This window comes from Sus scrofa, chromosome 14 (assembly GCF_000003025.6).
Source record: "Sus scrofa isolate TJ Tabasco breed Duroc chromosome 14, Sscrofa11.1, whole genome shotgun sequence".
NCBI classification, from domain to species: Eukaryota; Metazoa; Chordata; class Mammalia; order Artiodactyla; family Suidae; genus Sus; species Sus scrofa.
The window spans coordinates 71,206,902-71,224,595 of NC_010456.5; the positions used below are offsets into that span (position 1 = coordinate 71,206,902).

Consider the following 17,694-nt stretch of genomic DNA (forward strand, 5'->3'; position numbering starts at 1 on the left):
TTAGTGAAAATACCTTTGAGATTTCCTAGAGAGGCTATGGAGTATCACAAAATTTGATCTTTTGGGAGTTCTCTTGTGGTGTAGTGGGCTAAGGATCTGGCGTTGTCACTGCAGTGGCTTGGGTTGCTGCTGTGGTGCGTGTTTGATCTCTGGCCCAGGAACTTCCATATGCCATGGGTGCAGTCTTGCCACCCGCCAAAAAAAACAACCCTCATCATATCTTTCCAATTGACAATTATCAGTAATAAATTAGCCACAGTCATTTTAAGCCTGTCATCTATCAATAATTTTTGCTTTACTCTGATGCTTGTCTGAAGGATCTCCTGTAAGCTACAGGCCAGAGTTTATATATTTTCAACAAAGAAGGATGGTCTCAGAACCCTGTATAAAGGGCTGTAACTGGTAACTGAAACCACATATACTTCAAAGAACAGACACTTGGGTACAGGCTTCTGAAGAGACATAGCTCAGATAATTTTCAGAAGACACCAGCAAACTATACTAGAATTCCTCATATACTTTTTAAAAGTTAACATGCAGTTTCATGAAACTGACAATCCAAGATTCATAGTGTGAACTTTGTTTTAATGTTCTATTTTCTGGATATATAAGGGATTCATGTTTTCGTCTTCTAAACTAATGTAATTCACATCAATTTTGTTGTTTATTTTTTATTTTTGTTGTTGTTTTGTTTTTTGCTTTTATTTAGGGCACACCCACGGCATATGGAGGTTCCCAGGCTAGGGGTCTAATCAGAGCTACAGCTGCCAGCCTATACCACAGCCACAGCAACGCCAGATCTGAGCTACGTCTGTGACCTTCACTGAAGCTCATGGCAATGCCAGATCCTTAATCCACTGAGTGAGGCCAGGGATTGAACCTGAAACCTCAAGGTTCCTAGTCAGATTCATTTCTGCGGCGTCACAATGGGAACTCCTAATTCACATCAATTTTGTAAACTATGCTTTGGTAAGGTGAAATGAAATGTCAAAAAAACACTCCTCTTCTCATTTCACCTTGCCAGTAACTCCTGGAAAGGAGCTTATAGCCTCATCTAGGGCCTTGATTTTTGTACCTGCCATCCAGGGAACACCTCTAGGTCACTGGACTTGGGGCCAGTGAGGGCTTATGCTCGAGGGTCCCATAGAACTGTCATCAGTGGAGAATGAGTTCTTAACTGTCAACCACCCCAGAGCACAGCAAGAGGCAACCAACAGAAGTAACTAAGAAAACAATTCTGAGGAATAGTTTAGGATGGTAAAAGGAAATACTGAAAAAAGTACATTTTGGTTGCAACATGTCAAAGAAGTGAATGAGAAAACAGTGTGAATATTTCAAACTCCTTAAGTAGTAAATTAATAATATTGATGAAAAAATAGCCATATCTACCGAAAGAATAACAGAAAATAAAAATAAATTACAGATTTGGCTAAAGCAGTAGGGACATAAAAAGCACATTTTAAATGTTAATATTCTGAATAGGTAACATATTCATAAGGGTTTCAAATTGCAAAAAAAAAAAAAAACCCCAGAAAATGTTATACAATTTTATTTTATTTTGTCTTTTTAGTGCTGTACCCATGGCATTTGGCGGTTCCCAGGCTAGGATCTAATCAGAGCTGTACCTGCCAGACTACACCACAGCCACAGCAACGCCAGATCTGAGCCGCGTCTGCAACCTACACCACAGCTCATGGCAACGCCAGATCCTTAACCCACTGAGAGAGGCCAAGGATCAAACCCACAACCTCATGGTTCCTAATCAGATTCATTTCTGCTTTGCCACGACAGGAACTCCAAAAATGTTACAGAATTTTAAAATCCCATATATACCCACAAGAACTGAAAGCAGGGTCTTGAAGAGATATTTGTAACCCATTTTTATAGCAGCATTATTCACAATTGCCGGAAAGGTGGATATAATCCAAACGTCCATCAGTAATTCATAGATAAACAAAATGTGCTACATACATACACATGCTATAACATAGACAAACCTTAAGCATATTATGCTAGGTTTATTTAAAAAATCCACTCACAAAAAGACAAACACTGTATGACTCCACTTGTGAGGTGGTTAGAGTCAAGTCAAATTCACAGAGACAGAATGCGGGATGCCAGCTAGTGGGCAGCTAATGGCTGCCTAGAGTAAAGAGAATTGTTGTTTAATGAACACAGTTTTGGGTTTTACAAGATAAAAAGAGTTTTGGGAGTTCCCTTGTGGATCCAGCACTATCACTGCAGTGGCCTGGGTCTCTGCTGTGGTGTGGGTTTGATTCCTGGCCCAGGAATTTCCACATGCCACAGGTCTAGCAATCAATCAATCAATCAATAAAATAAGATGAAAAGAGCTCTGGAGGTTAGTTGCATAATGATGTGAATGTACTTAACACTAATGAACTATGCACTTAAAAAATGGTTATGTTCATAAATTTTATGTCATATATATTTTACCATAATTAAAGGTAAAAAACAGGAGTTCCTACTATGGCACAGTCGGTTAAGAATCCAACTATAGTGGCTCAGGTCACTGTGGAGGTGCTAGTTTGATCCCCGGCCCAGTCAGTTAAGGACCTGGTGTTGCCACAGCTGTGGTATGGGTTGAAGCTGCACCTTGGATTTAATTCCTGGCCCTGGAACTTCCATATGCTGTAGGTGCAGCCATTTAAAAAAAAAAAAGTGAAAAACAAAAACACTTCCTTTTCACTGGTGTCTAGTCACTACCCAGTTCCCATCATGCCCAATCCTCTAAAACCACTTTCCTTATTTTATTTATCTTGAGTTTCTTAATGCACAAATAAGCAAATATAAACAAAATAACTATATACGGTGTGCTGTATCTTGCTATTTACATTAAACCATGTATCTTGGAATTCATTTCAAAGACAGAAAAGTTTATCTTTTTTTTTTTTGTCTTTTTAGGGCTGCACCCACGGCATATGGAGATTCCCAGGCTAGGGGTCCAATCGCGGCTGTAGCTGCCGGCCTACAACAGCTCATGTTGATGCCGGATCCTTAACCCAAAGCAAGGGCAGGGATCAAACCCACAACCTCATGGTTCCTAGTCAGACTCATTTCTGCTGTGCCATGACGGGAACTCCAAAAGTTCATCTTTTAAGAACATTTTAGTAACAACTTTAATGTGTGCAACAAAGCTTTAATAGAAAAGAACTTACCAAAATCTGGTGGACATTGCCCATTATAAGGAAACCAATTTCCCTTCACAGTGAAAGGACTTTTTCTGTTGCTTGTTGAACCAGTTCCTAGCTGTCCATTACCACCAAGTCCAAAAGAATAAATTCGTCCTGATGAAGGAACAAAAGCAGAAGTGTGCTGCCTAGAGTAAAGTAATAGAAAACCTCAGACTTAATGTTACCTTTCAAACAATTCACATTTACATTTAGAAAAGCACAGCAAAAATTACTGATATATTTTTCACTTTAAAAAGAAAATAACAAAACAATTACAGTTCTAAAATTTTCTATGCAAAATATTAATAGCCTTACTACATACTGATCAAATTCTGTACCACACAGGCAGGCTGCATTGGCATGGTTCAGAAAATTCTCACAAATGTCCAAATTTTAAAAGGCCCAGCTCTATACTGGTATTCTTTCCAACAGACGATTCAGCAGTAGAAGTAGCATCTAACTCTATTGTCCAATAAGTTCCCCACTGGCCTTCCCTCTCAGTTAGGGTCTGAGAGATATGGTCCACCACCTGGACATCACTCAACAGTTTTAGGATAACACCCGGGCAGAAGATCAGCATATATAAAAATGCATGATAAACTATGTTCCTTTCTTCAAAAGAAACTGATTCTAATGCATATTCACTCAAACTCTTCTAGAGGAACCAGAGTGGAGGCAAACCTAAGAACTGAAGCTGAACCTAATCAGTGAACCAACTGCATGTTCAGGAATGACTAAAGGTAACTATCCAGCTCAGGCCCTGTGTTCCTCAATTTCAGGTTTTATGGTTTCAATCAAGTCTGGCAAATTCTTAAGTGTTATTTCTGTAAATATTGTCTCTCTCCCATTTATTCAATTCTCTTCTTCTTGATAACATTAAACAAATGTTTTATCTTCCCAATATACCCTATCAGTCTTTTAACTTCTCTTTAATATTCATATCCCTTGTGAGTAATTTCCCTGGATCTAATTTTTAAATCATTACTTTCCTCTTTAGCAATATGTCCAACTTGCTGTTTAAACTACCTAATGCATTTAAATTTTTAATCATTATGTTTTACCCCATTTCTAGTTCTTTTTTTCAAATCACATATCCAGTTACTTCATTTAAAACCCTTTGAATATTGTGAAATATAAAACATATACACCAACCTAGGACTACTATGACAAACCCCATCTCTACCTTGGAGGAGTCCTGTGGTTACACATGTTCAGGGGAAATCCAAACTAGAAAATAGACCAAAAGCAGAAAAGTCTCCTTAAACTAGCAAGAAAATATTTCACTGTGAACTCTTCCTATGAGGTGGTTTTATTGGGAGGAGATAGTTTCTCAGGCCTCACAACTATTTCTACCAGTTCTTAGGATTCATCTCCTGTTTCAAACTCCTTTGCCATCTGTGGTATGCTGTTTGTAAAAACGGCCAAAGTTATTCCTCTCCCTATAACCATTATCCTTATAATATGACTTCTCCAGCTGTTTCCACCAAGACAGGAAATCTATTTCCCCACTTCTTAAAACTAGGCTCTGACTTATGGCTTGCTTTGAACAGAATGAAGCAGAAATGCATCAGATATGAGCCTATGTAGTTTTCCTTCTCTCTCTTTTGTCTTTTTAGGGCCGCACCCATGGCATATGAAAATTCTCAGGCTATGGAACCTATCGGAACTACCACCACTGGCCTACACCACAGCCACAGCAACACAGGATCCAAGCCGCATCTGCAACCTACATCACAGTTCACAGCAATGCTGGATCCTTAACCCACTGAGCGAGGCCAGGGACAGACCCGGTGTCCTCAGGGATACTAGTCGGGTTTGTTAACTACTGAGCCAGAAGAGGAACTCCTTTCCTTCTCTCTTTAGGAACCCTGCCCTACCAGCATGAGAATAACCCAAGGTTAGCAGATGATGGATGATATACAGAGAGAAGCTATTCCAGCTAAGACCCCCCCCCATAGACTAATCAGCCCCCAGACAGATTATGAGCTGATCAAATGAGTCTAGTTAAGATGAGAACTGCCTAGCCAAATACTGAACAACAGAATTATCAGCTAAATAGATAACTGTACTGAATCACTAAGTGGTTTGTTTTGTAAAATAAGCTAATTAATACATTACCTAGACTGGCAAATTATTTCAGAGTGGCTCTAGAGTCTTTTTTTTGGCTGTTGTTTAATTTCCAAAATTTTAAAAATTTGTTAATTTTTACACAGTTGATTTACAATGTTGTTAATTCCTGCTGTACAGCAAAGTGATGATTTTGTGTGTGTGTATACACACATTCTTTTTTAAATTTAAACATATAATTCTTTTTCCATTGAAAGGTATTTTGACTCAGAAGGGTTTTCAAGTTACCTAGTCTGTTATATTACTGGAAAACTAAGAAGACCTAACGACTGTCTTATCTCAGAGCCAGATGAGCCAAGGTCAATAAAAAAAGTTTAAACTAAGGGTACTCTTTTAACAAAAGAAATGTTAAATGGAATCTTAGCATATAAAACAGACAAAACTGCTCTGGTTGAAGAAGGGTTTAATACTGCCCAGTGAGCCTCCTTCAAAAAGCCACCACTGTGACATTTCAAGGGAACAGAATGGTAGTTTAAAAAGTACTGCTCAATATTAACAAGTGCATTGAATTCCTCCTCAAATTGGTCTACTAAAGGAGTAGTTCTTAACCCTGGCTGCATCTTAGAGTTAGCAGGACTGAGCCCAGGCAACCACACATGGTTCTAAAAAACTCTCCAAAGGATTACAGCATGAAGTTGGAGTTGACAGCCGATGAACAAATATAACTATCTCAAGCAGCCCTATATTTGATGTAACAGCTCAAAAACACTGACATTATACTACTGGAATTTGAACCTTTGTCTCTCAGATCATTTCCTTGTCCCTTAGAGACTTTTTTCAGGAGGTTTTTTGACAACTATTTAAAAAGGAAATAATCCAGAGTTCTTACAGTACCAACTACCCAGATGACAAGCTGATCAAGACACCAATAGACACTCCCTCTGTATGGTAAGTTCATACATCTCAATTAATACATATCTGAAATCCCTCCAATCAAATAGTGAAATAAATAAAATTACCGGAAAAATATTGAGTTTACAAAACTAAGAATAACTATCTAAATCATGCATATTTCAACTGTTAAGAATTGCAAAATTGGATGAACAAGGGATTAACCTCCAAAATAACACAAATATCTCATATAGCTCTATACTGAAAAAGAAACTCAATCAAAAAATGGTCAGAAGATCTAAAAGAGACGTTTCTCCAAAGAAGAAAAACATATGGCCAAAAAGCACACGAAAAGAAGTTCAACATCATTAATTAGCATATATCCAGAGAAAACCATGATTCAAAAAGATACATAAAACCCAATGTTTATTTTAGCACTATTTACAATAGCCAAGACATGAAATCAACCTAAAAGTCCATAGACAGAGGAATGGATAAAGAAGATACAGTACATACATAGAATGGAATATTACTCAGCCATAAAAAGAATGAAACAATGCCATTTGCAGCAACACTGATGGACCCAGAAATAATCATATTGAGGTCAGAAAGAGGAAGAGCACTAACATGTGGGATCTAATAAAGAATAATACTCTCAAAAAAAGAGAATAATACAGAGGAACTTGTTAACAAAACGGACTCAAAGATTTCAAAACCAAACTTATGATTACCACAGGGAAAACTCTGGGGGAGGTGGGGTGGATAAAATGGGAGACTGGGATTGATAAACACACTCTTCTCTATACAGAATGGATGAGTAACAAGGATCTACTCTCTGGGACACAGAAATCTACTCAATATTCTGTAGGAACCTATATGGGAGAAAAAAAGGATATATGTATATGTACAATTGACTCATGCTGCTGGACACCTGAAATTAACACAACACTGTAAATCAACTATACTACAATGAAATTTAATTTTAAAAATTCCCTAATTAGTAAAAAAAAAAAAAAAAGAATTACAAAATTGGATAACATAAAACAATATCTGATATCTAAAAAATGATGAAATATTTCATTGGAAAAAAATACTGCTTTATAATCTTTGAATGAATTATGTATGAAATGCATAAACAAGAAAAGTTAACTCTCTAAACTTTAGTGAATATATACTCATATGAAACTTTAACAATCTAACAAATAAGATTATGACAACAGCTATTTCTGCTCACTTATATGTTGAGCTTGTATTTATTTGCCTTTTATAACAGATCCTGATTCAAATGAGAATGTGAAAAAAAGGAAGGCTTTTTAAAATTATTCCCATAAATAATTTTTCAAATACATGGTCAAACACACAAAACTGAGCAAACAAAGAAAGAGGGTACCATGAACAAAACCTAGCAGAAAGAAGAAACTACAGAAGTAGTTCCCTAAAATTTTCAGATATTGGAATTTTTCAGGCACAAGAATCCAGAACAATTAATAGTTGTTTAATGTCCAAGAAATAAAGGCCAAGCTTGAAGATAACTGGAAACATTAAAGAAAAAAAAAAAAAACTTGCTTCAGATTTTAAAGAGAACCAGATACACTAGAACTGAAAAATCACAGATAACCAAAATTAAGATCTTAAAGAATGTATTTACCAAAAAATATATAGTATGAGAATTAATGAACTGAAATATAAATTGTAAAAATGATCAAAAAGGCAGTGAAGGACAAAAATATGAAAAGTAAGAATAAGACTACAAGGTGGAGTGAGACAATTTATTACACATCCAATCAGAGCCCTATGAGGAAAGAAGTTATATCTTAAGAGATATGCGCTTAGAATTTCCCATAATTTTTTCGTTTGTTTGTTTTGCTTTTTAGGCCTAACCCTAATGTGTAATACATATACCTGTAATGATTTGTTAATATAGTCGCAAAAGAAATGTTCACATACTGAGATAAGGGAATTCACTCTGGCTTACATGTAACTTAAGCTGAATTTAATGCTAACAAAAACAACCTATTTGTTGGCCTATCAAATATACATTGTATATCTGCTTTAACAACTAAAGAACAGGGTACAGTGCCAGAAGTAAAGAATGTCCACGCTGTGTACATGCTGATTTTGTTTTTTGAATCCTTGAAGGAAGTTATTCCTGACTTACTTGATGTTTTTTGTTCTGACAAGATATAATACCTGTGCTGAAAATTATACTTCTCTGGAGCAGTTCCTCAGAGTTATCTGAGATGCTGTCTTCCAGGTTATCATCCTCAGTTTTGCTCAAATAAAACACTTTTCTATTCCTATTAAAGACTGTTTATTGATTATTTTTTGTCAACAGTCAATTATAAAAAATATCACTTAATTTTGTTTTGAACCTAAAAATGCTGTAAAAAATAAAGTCTACTTAAAAAAAAAAAAAAAAAAAAAAAAACCAACGCATTCCCGTCGTGGCTCAGTGGTTAATGAATCCGACTAGGAACCATGGAGTTGCAAGTTCGATCCTTAGCCTTGCTCAGTGGGTTAAGGATCCAGCATTGCTGTGAGCTGTGGTATAGGTCACAGACTCGGCTCGGATCCTGAGTTGCTGTGGCTGTGGCATAGGCTGGCAGCTGTAGCTCCAACTCAACCCCTAGCCTGGGAACCTCCATATGCCACAGGTGTGGCCCTAAAAAATACAATAAGTAAACAAATACATAAATATATATAAATAAAAATAAAACAACTGGAAGTTCCCTCATGGTGCAGTGGGTTAGGAAGCCAGTGTTGCGCTGTAGCTGTGGCACAGGCCACAACTGCAGCACAGGTTAAATCCCTGGCCCTTCCAGCATGGGATAGATCATCTCAATTTCCACATGCTATAGGTGTGGCCAAAAAAACAAAAGAAACTGTCCTTGAGAACAATCAGATGATGGACCTTAAATAGATAAAAACTAAAACAACTTCTTAAAGGTGCTCAAATAACTAAAGGAAGGCATGGAAAAAGTGAAGAAAATAATATATAAAGAAAACAGAAGTATCAATTTAAAAAAGAGAAAAATTTAAAACAGGCCAAAAGGAAACAAAAGTATAAAAAATACAAAACTGAAATGAAAAATTCACTAGATTCAAAGGAAGATTTGAGTCTAAAGAAAAAAAGAGTAAGAGAACTTGCAAATAAAACAAGTGAAGTTCCTAAGTCTTAGGAAAAGATAGGAAAAATATTAAAGAAGGGTAAAGAGACCCTAAGGGACCTCTGGGACATCAAGCGGACCAACATAGGCACTGTGGGAGTTCCAGAAAGTAAAAAGAAAGATACGGAGACAGATCATCTGAAGAAATAACGAATAAAAACTTTCCAAACTTCGTGAAAGACAAACATCCAAGAGACTCCAAGTTGGATGAACTGAAAGAAACCCATACTCAGAAATAAACTGTCGAAAGACAGAGAAACTTGAAACAGCAAAAGAGAAGTGACTTGTTGCATACAAGGGATCTTCAAGAGGATTATCAGTAGAGTTCTCAACAGACACTTAGCAGGTCAGAAGACAGTGGGCTGATATATTGAAACAGCTGAGAGAAAAAAAACCTGTCAACCAAGAATCTGATGTCTGGCAAAACTGTCTTTCAAAAGTGAGAGAGAAATTAAGACATTTACAGATAAGCAAAAGCTAAGGAAGTTTGTTATCACTAGACCTGACCTTTAAGAAATATTAAAAGGAATCCTACAGGTTGAAATGAAAGGACACTAGACAGTAACTAGAAGCTGTATGAAAAAATAAAGATCTTAGTAAAGGTAAATATATGCTTGATTATGAAAGCTAGTATTATTGTAAACTTTTCTTTCTCCAAATTTTGTTTTCTACCTAATTTAGGAGACTAATTTATGTTTTTGGACACACAATGTATACAAAGTTATGACACCAATAACTGAAAGGGAGTGGGAATAGAGTTTCTGTATGTTATTGAGGTTGAAATGGTATAAATTTGAGTTAAAGTGTTATAACTTTAGAATATTAAATGTAATCCCCATGGTAACCACAAAAAGATAGCTATAGAATATACAGAAAAGGAAATGATGGAGTTCCCCTTGTGGCTCAGTGGTAATGAGCCTGACTAGTATCCATAAGGATGCGGGTTCAACCCTGGCCCCGCTTCAGTGGGTCAAGGATCTGGCGCTGCTGTGAACTGTGGTATGGGTTGTAGATGCAGCTTGGATCCAGTGTTGCTATGGCTGTGGTTTAGGCCGCAGCCCAACTCGACCCCTAGCCTGGGAACTTTCATGTGCTGAGGGTGTGGCCCTAAAAACACATTAAAAAAAAAGAAAAAGGGGTAATGAAAAGGAAGCTAAAATAACTAAACACAAAAGAAGACAATAATATAGGAGATCAAGGACAAAAAAGCATAAGGTATACAGAAAACAAATAGATAAAACATACACAATGAAAACTACAAAACATTACTGAAAAAAATTAGACATTCCACATTCAAAGATGGAAAGACCTAAAACTGTTAAGATGTCAATACTTCCAAAAGTGATCTACATGTTCAGTGCAGCTGCTGTCAAATCACGGAACTGCAAATTAAAATGACTGAGTTAACACTGTATATCCAAAAGGTTAGCAAAAATTCAAAGTCTAACAATACCAAATGGTGACCGGGACTTAGGAATTCTCATATAATACTGATGGGAAGGTAAGCTGGTATAACCATTCTGGTAAACAGAGTGCAGGTTAAGCAAAATTCAAGTATACTCTATGACTCAGAAATTCCATTCTAAGTATATACTTTAGAAATATGAAAGTTTATGTATATGACATAGTAAATGTTCAAAGCAATGTTATTTGTAACTGCCAAAATACCCAAGTGCCCATCTGTAATGAGTAAATAATTATATATACACATAGTTGAGTAAAACACAGTAAGAGCTATTAATGAAGAACCACGACTACACACAGACCATCATACAGCATGATGTTGAAGGACAAAAGGTCACAAAAGGCTAACTACACTGTGGTTGTGTATTAGAATTAACTGTTGGAAAACTAAACTGTATTATATAAAGATATATACCAGGTGGAAAAAAATTAAGTGGTCAAAACTGAGTTAAGTCAAGCAAAGGGCATATTGCCTGAGGAGTCCAACAAAATTGAATCCACTAAAGATGAAGTTCTGACTCCTATCTACTCCCAAGAACTAGATATCAGGAGAACAGTATTCCAATTCAAGTTTCATCATTAATTAGTCCAATGTATAAGTAATTAATTGGTCAATTTCTTTATTCTTTAAAAAAAAAAAAGAAAGAAAGAAAGAAAGAAAGAAGTTCAGTGCAGTGGAAACAAATCCGACTAGGAACCATGAGTTTGTGGGTTTGATCCCCAGCCTTGCTCAGTGGGTTATGGATCTGGCGTTGCCGTGAGCTGTGGTGTAGGTCGCAGACATGGCTCAGATCCTGCACTGCTGTGGCTGTGGCATAGGCTGGTAGCTGTAGCTCCAATTCAACCCCTAGCCTGGGAACCTCCAAATGCCGTGGGTACAGACCTAAAAAGAAAAGGAAAAAAAAAAAAAAAAAAGATACGTAGTTTCTCTTCAAGTGTAATGTTACATACAATAAATTATATTTACTTAATGTTATATACAGTACTACATTAACACTATTAATATCTTGACTCAGATAAATTTGTTTCAAATAGAGAAAGGCAAAACAATCAGTATAAAAGATGTCTCTCTTGTTACTATGACTCCTTAGCAGCCAATCAGGCACTTAAGAGAGAACTTTTTTTTTTAAATGGCCACACCCATGGCATATGGAAGTCCCCAGGACAGGGACTGAATCTGAGCCACAGCTGCGACTGTAAGCTGCAACACTGGATCATTTAAATCACTGTGCCAGGTCAAGGATCAAACCCATGCCTCCCCAGTCACCTGAGCCACTGCAGTGGGATTCTTAACCCACTGCACATCAGGAACTCCTAGAGAGAATATTTTTTAATCTAAGACTATTAGATTTCCAAACAACTCATTTTTTAAAAATCTCCATATCGAGCTAGAATTGCCTTCTTCCAATAATTTACAAAAATGACCAATACAAAGGGAAGAGAAGAGTTACCCCCTATATCTTCCGTAGGCCTTTTAGAAAACATGAAGTTGTTCCTTTTGCCATACCCATCCAAATCAACAAGAAACTATGTGATACTGTAGACATAAAGTGAATGGGCACTGTTCAAAAAGGAATGCCCCACAAACGTTACCAGGGCTAAACTGGATCAATCTACAATGTTACCCTTCACGCTATTGGCACTGTTATAAACAAACAAGTTAAGTTGGGCAAGATTCTTCTTGCCAAGCGAACTGATGTACATCTTGAGCATATTAAGCACCCTAAGAGCCAAGACAGCTTCCTGGAACATGTGAAGGAAAATGATCAGAAAAAGAAAAGGAAGCCATAAGATACTCGAGTTCAACTTAAAGTCCAGCCTGTTCCACTGGAGAATACCTTGTGAGAACCAAAGGAAAGGAACCTGAGCTGTTGGAAGCCATTCCCTATGATTTATGGCATAATAGGTGTTTAATTAAAAAAAAAATCCCTAAATAACTGTGTTACAAAAGATCAAAATATTCTTTTATATAACTGCTTACCTTCCACAAGCAATCTGAGTAACAATGCTTCCCATAAGTTCAAAAACTTTCCTTGGGTTTATTTCATGACTGGTAGAGTTATGACCCAACTGACCATACCCTCCAGCTCCAAAAGTAAACACTCCACCTTCCTGGGGAAAAAAAAAAAAAAAGATAAAACGCTTTGTCATTAGAAAGTCTGATAAAAGAAAATATCTTCAGGACAGTAAGTTAATAAAGAGTCAAATTTTCTCTTCTACTGACTTCACAATTTAACAGATGACAGCTGATTTTTTTCTTTTTTTTAATGGCTGCACCCATGGCATATGGAAATTCTCTGGCCAGGGATAAAATCCAAGCTGCATCAACTCAGGATCCTTAACCCACCGGAGTGGGCTGGAGATCAAATCCATGCCTCTGCAGCAATCCAAGCCACTGCAACTGGATTCTTAACCCACTGGTCTACAGTGGGAACTCTGATAGCTGATTTTTCAAGGTAAAATGTCTTAAAACTAGGAGAGCTCCAAGTTGATATGGCTAATTATTCTCATGTATTTTACAAGTATTTAATAATGCTCTAATCATTATAAGATATTTAGCTGAAGTCATCATTAAAGATACACTATTAATTTTTTTCCCCCCTTTTCAGCTTCACCCACAACATATGTGCATTCCTGAGCCAGGGATCAAATCTGAGCTGCATCTGTGACCTATGCCACAGCTGGAGCAATGCCAGATCCTTAACCCACTGCGCTGGGCCAGGGATCAGACAGGGACAAGCCAGACCATTAATTCACCATGCCACAGTAGGAACTCCTATTAATAATTATCCTTTGCACTGCCTTCATTATATTCTTGTTGAATCCCAAGTACACACCTATAAAATTTCACAAAACCTAAAAATGGTATCATTTTCAGTTTTCAAAGTAGCTCTGCAAAACAAAGTATATGTAGCCAGAGTGCACAAATATAGCTATTCTTGGCACAGATACTATAATACAGATGGTCTTAAATATATAACTGGATTAAAGGTTATGTTTTTAAAAAGTAATTAATGGGAGTTCCTGCCCTGGCTCAGTGGTTAATGAACCCAACTAGTACCCATGAGGATGCCGGTTCAATCCCTGGCCTTACTCAGTGGGTTAATGATCTGGCATTGCCATGAGCTGAGGTTAAGGTCACAGACGCAGTTGGGATCCTGCATTGCTGTGGCTGTGGCATAGGCTGGTGGCTACAGCTCCAACTGGACTCCTGGCCTGGGAACCTCCATATGCTGCCCTAAAAAGACCAAAAAAAAAAAAAAAAAAAAAAGTAATTAATGATGACAGCTTAATGAAAGCACGATTAGTATTTTTCAATTCACCTGCTTTTCTTCACAGCCAGTTATGCATATAAATTTATGCTATTAAATAATGAAAGAGGGAAGTATTTATACAGATTGCTATGTAAGAAAACTGATTTTTCTATTTAAAATTTTATTACAGTAAATGTCAAACAAATGTACAAAAGACATTTTTATATACATACATTCATACATATATGAATTATCACATAACCATCATTCAGTTTCAACAACTGACAAAAGTCAAGTAATCCTGTTGCACTGATGCCCTTCCCACTTCCCTTCTGGAGGGGTCTTTACTGTTTTTTTTTTTTTTTTGGCTGCACCTGTGGCATGCAGAAGTTCCCAGGCTAGGGACTGAACCTGAGCCACAGCAGTGACAATGCTAAATCCTTAACTGCTAGGCCACTAGGGGACTCCTTTTGGGGTACTTTAAGCAAAAAAAAAAAAAAAAAAAAAGTATTGGAGTACTTTAAAGCAAACTATGGTCATCAAATCATTTCCCTTATAACTGAATGTGTACCTTCAGCAGCTATAAGTCTAAAAGAAAAAAATATATAATACAACAGTGTGATTATACTTACAAAAACATTAATTTCCATTTTGATAGAAATACCAGAAATGTTAATTATTTTTTATGTTTTTCTCCATTTTATTTTGGTATTTTGCATTACTGACTTGATACAAAATTGTATATTTTTAAAGTACACAACATGACATATGTAAACTCTGTGACATTATTATCATAGTGAACACATCCATCACTTCACATACTTTTTTTGGTGCGAATGCTTCAGATCCACTCTTAGCAGATTTCAAGTACAGAATACATTATTGTTAACTATAGTCACCGTGCTGTACATTAGATTCTCAGAATTCAATCACATTAACAGAAAGTTTGTACCCTCTGACCACAAATCCCTATTTCTCTCACCCCCTAGAACCTGGCAACTACCATTCTATTGTTTCTATGAACTTGACTTATTTTCTTTTACTACTTCACTTATAAGTGATACCACATAGTATTTTTTTATGTCTTATTTCACTTAGCATAATGACCTCTAGGTTTATTTACATTACCACAAATGAGAGATTCCCCCTTATTTTACATTGTGTGTATATGTCCATGTGTGTGCATATACATGTCACATTTCCTTATCCATTCATCTGGCAATGGACTCTTAGGCTGTCAAAATATCTTGGCTACTGTCAACAATGATGCAATAAACATGGGAGTACAGTTATCTATTTGAGATTCTGTTTTCACTTCCTTCAGAAATACATCCAAAAGTAGGACTGCTGGGTCATATAGTAATTCTATTTACAATTTTTTGAGGAACTCCACAGTGTTTTCCACAATGGCTGCACCACTTTACATTCCCCCCAGCTTCCCCCTTTCTCCATACTGTCGTTAATACTTGTCTTTTTATTTATTTATCTTTAATTATAGCCATCCTACAGATGTAAGGTAATATCTCACTGAGGTCTTGATTTGCATTTTCCTGATGATTGTGATGTTGATACTGAGCACCTGTTCATGTACCCTTTGTCTATTTATGTATTTCCTCTGGAAAAATGTCTATTCAGGCCCTTCTGCCCATTTAAAAATTAGATTATTTGTTTTTCAGCCATGAGTCACTGAGTTTCTTACACATTTTAGATATTAACCCTAATCAGATATATGATTTACAAGTATTTTCTACCATTGCATAGGATGCCTTTTCATTCTGCGGTTTCTTTCGCTCTATAGAAGCTTTTTGGTATAGTATGATGTTTTATTTTTGCTTTTGTTGCCTGTACTTTTGATGTCATATCCAAAATATGCCAACCAAGACTAACATCAGGGAACTTTCCTCTGTTTACTTCCAGAAGTTTTACAGTTCCAGGTCTTATATTTAAGTCTTTAATCCAATTTGAGTTACATTTTGAGTGGTGTGAATTAGTGGTCCAGTTTCATTCTTTTGCATGTAAATATGCAGATTTCCCAGCACCACTTATTAAAGAGATCATCCTTTTCTATTGTGTGCTCCTGAACCTTACCAATGATTAGTTAATTTCTGGGCTACCTATTCTGTTTGACTGGTATAATATCTGTTTTCATTCCAGTATCAGTCTGTTTTGATTACAACTTTGTTTACATAATTTAAAACCATAAAATGTGATGCTTCCACTTTGTCATTCTTTCTTAAGATTGCTTTGGCTATTCTGGGTCTTTTGTAGTTCAATATGAATTTTTAAATTGTCCTATTTCTGTGAAAAATGTCATTGGAACTTGGATAGGGATTGCATTGAATCTGTAGATCACTTTGAGTAGTATGGACATTTTTAACAATATTAATACTTCCATCCCAAGAACAGGAGGTATGTTTCCATTTATTTCTGTCTTCTTCAAATTCTTTCAATGATGTTTTATACAGTTCTCAGAGTACGGGTCTTTCATCTGCTTGGTTCACCTCTATTTTTAAGTTATTTGACTGTTTTTGACACTACAAATGGGACTACTTCTTAATTTCTTTCAAATAGTTTGCTTTTAGTGTATAAAAATGCGATTGATTTTTATATGTTAATTTGTATCTTGCAACTTCACTGGATTCATTTATTATTGGTTCTAAAATATTTTTGTGGAATCTCTAGGGTTTTCTATATATATAATATCAAGTCTTCTGAAACCAGAGACTAATTTGGATGTCTTTTATTTCTTTCTCTTGCCTAACTGCTATGGATAGAACTTCTAGTACTATCTTGAGTAGCAGTGTTAAGAGGGGGCATCCTGCCTTGTTCCTGATCTTAGAGGAAAAGCTTTCAAGTTTTCACCATTATGCAATATGTTAGTGGTAGGTTTGTCATAGATGAACTTCGTTATGTTGAGGCATGTTCCCTCTATACTCAATTTGTTGAGTTTTTAACATAAAACGATGTTGAATTTTGTCAAATGCTTTTTCTTTATCTACCGAGATGAGGATTTTTATCCTCCATTCTGTTAATGTGGTGCATAACACTGACTGATTTGCAAATTCTGGATCATCCTTGGATCCCAGGGATAAATCCTACTTGATCACTGGATATATAATCATTTAAACATGCTGTTTCGGAGTTCCTGTTGTGGCTCAGCAGAAATGAATCCAACTAGTAACCATGAGGTTGTGGGTTCGATCCCTGGCCTTGCCAAGTGGGTTAAGGATCTGGCGTTGCCATGAGCTGTGGTATAGGTTGCAGATGCAGTTCAGATCCCACACTGCTGTGGCTGTGGTGCAGGCCAGCAACTGTAGCTTTGACTGGACCTCTATCCTGGGAATTTCCATATGCTGCTGATGCAGCCCTAAAAACCAAACAAAGTTAGTGGGACAACATGTTTCAGCCTAATCTATCCCCATTAAACTTAACACTGATCTTTGCCTAAACCCACTATTTCATTAAGGAGTATAAAATGGAGATTTTATAATCTTATTTCTTCCAGATTTATTAGCTGAAATTCTTCTAAAGAGAACTTAACTTAGCAACTATTAAGTTATTCTAAAATAGTCTGTAAAAAAGAGGCAGGGGAAATGCTTCTTCTCATTTACTTATTTTTCAAAAAATGAGTTGTCCTAGCAGCCTCAAAGGATAAGCAAT

At 36.4% G+C, this 17,694-nt stretch overlaps 1 protein-coding gene and 1 pseudogene across 9 annotated transcripts in view; one reads left to right on the top strand and one right to left on the bottom strand.

The window, feature by feature from the left end:
* The window catches only part of HERC4 (HECT and RLD domain containing E3 ubiquitin protein ligase 4), a 143,418-nt gene that overhangs the window by 80,802 nt on the left and 44,922 nt on the right, over positions 1-17,694 (bottom strand). For all 9 annotated transcript variants that reach the window (XR_002338528.1, XR_002338529.1, XM_021072873.1 and 6 more), the window contains 2 exons: positions 12,762-12,892; positions 3,177-3,337 (listed from right to left, as the gene is read on the bottom strand). Coding sequence is in view for 7 of the 9 variants with exons in the window: in XM_021072873.1 (XP_020928532.1) it covers positions 3,177-3,337; positions 12,762-12,892 (292 nt within the window). In the remaining 2 variants the exon portion in view is untranslated. The remainder of the gene's footprint in view (positions 1-3,176; positions 3,338-12,761; positions 12,893-17,694) is intronic.
* On the top strand, positions 10,711-12,755 carry LOC110256678 (annotated as a pseudogene).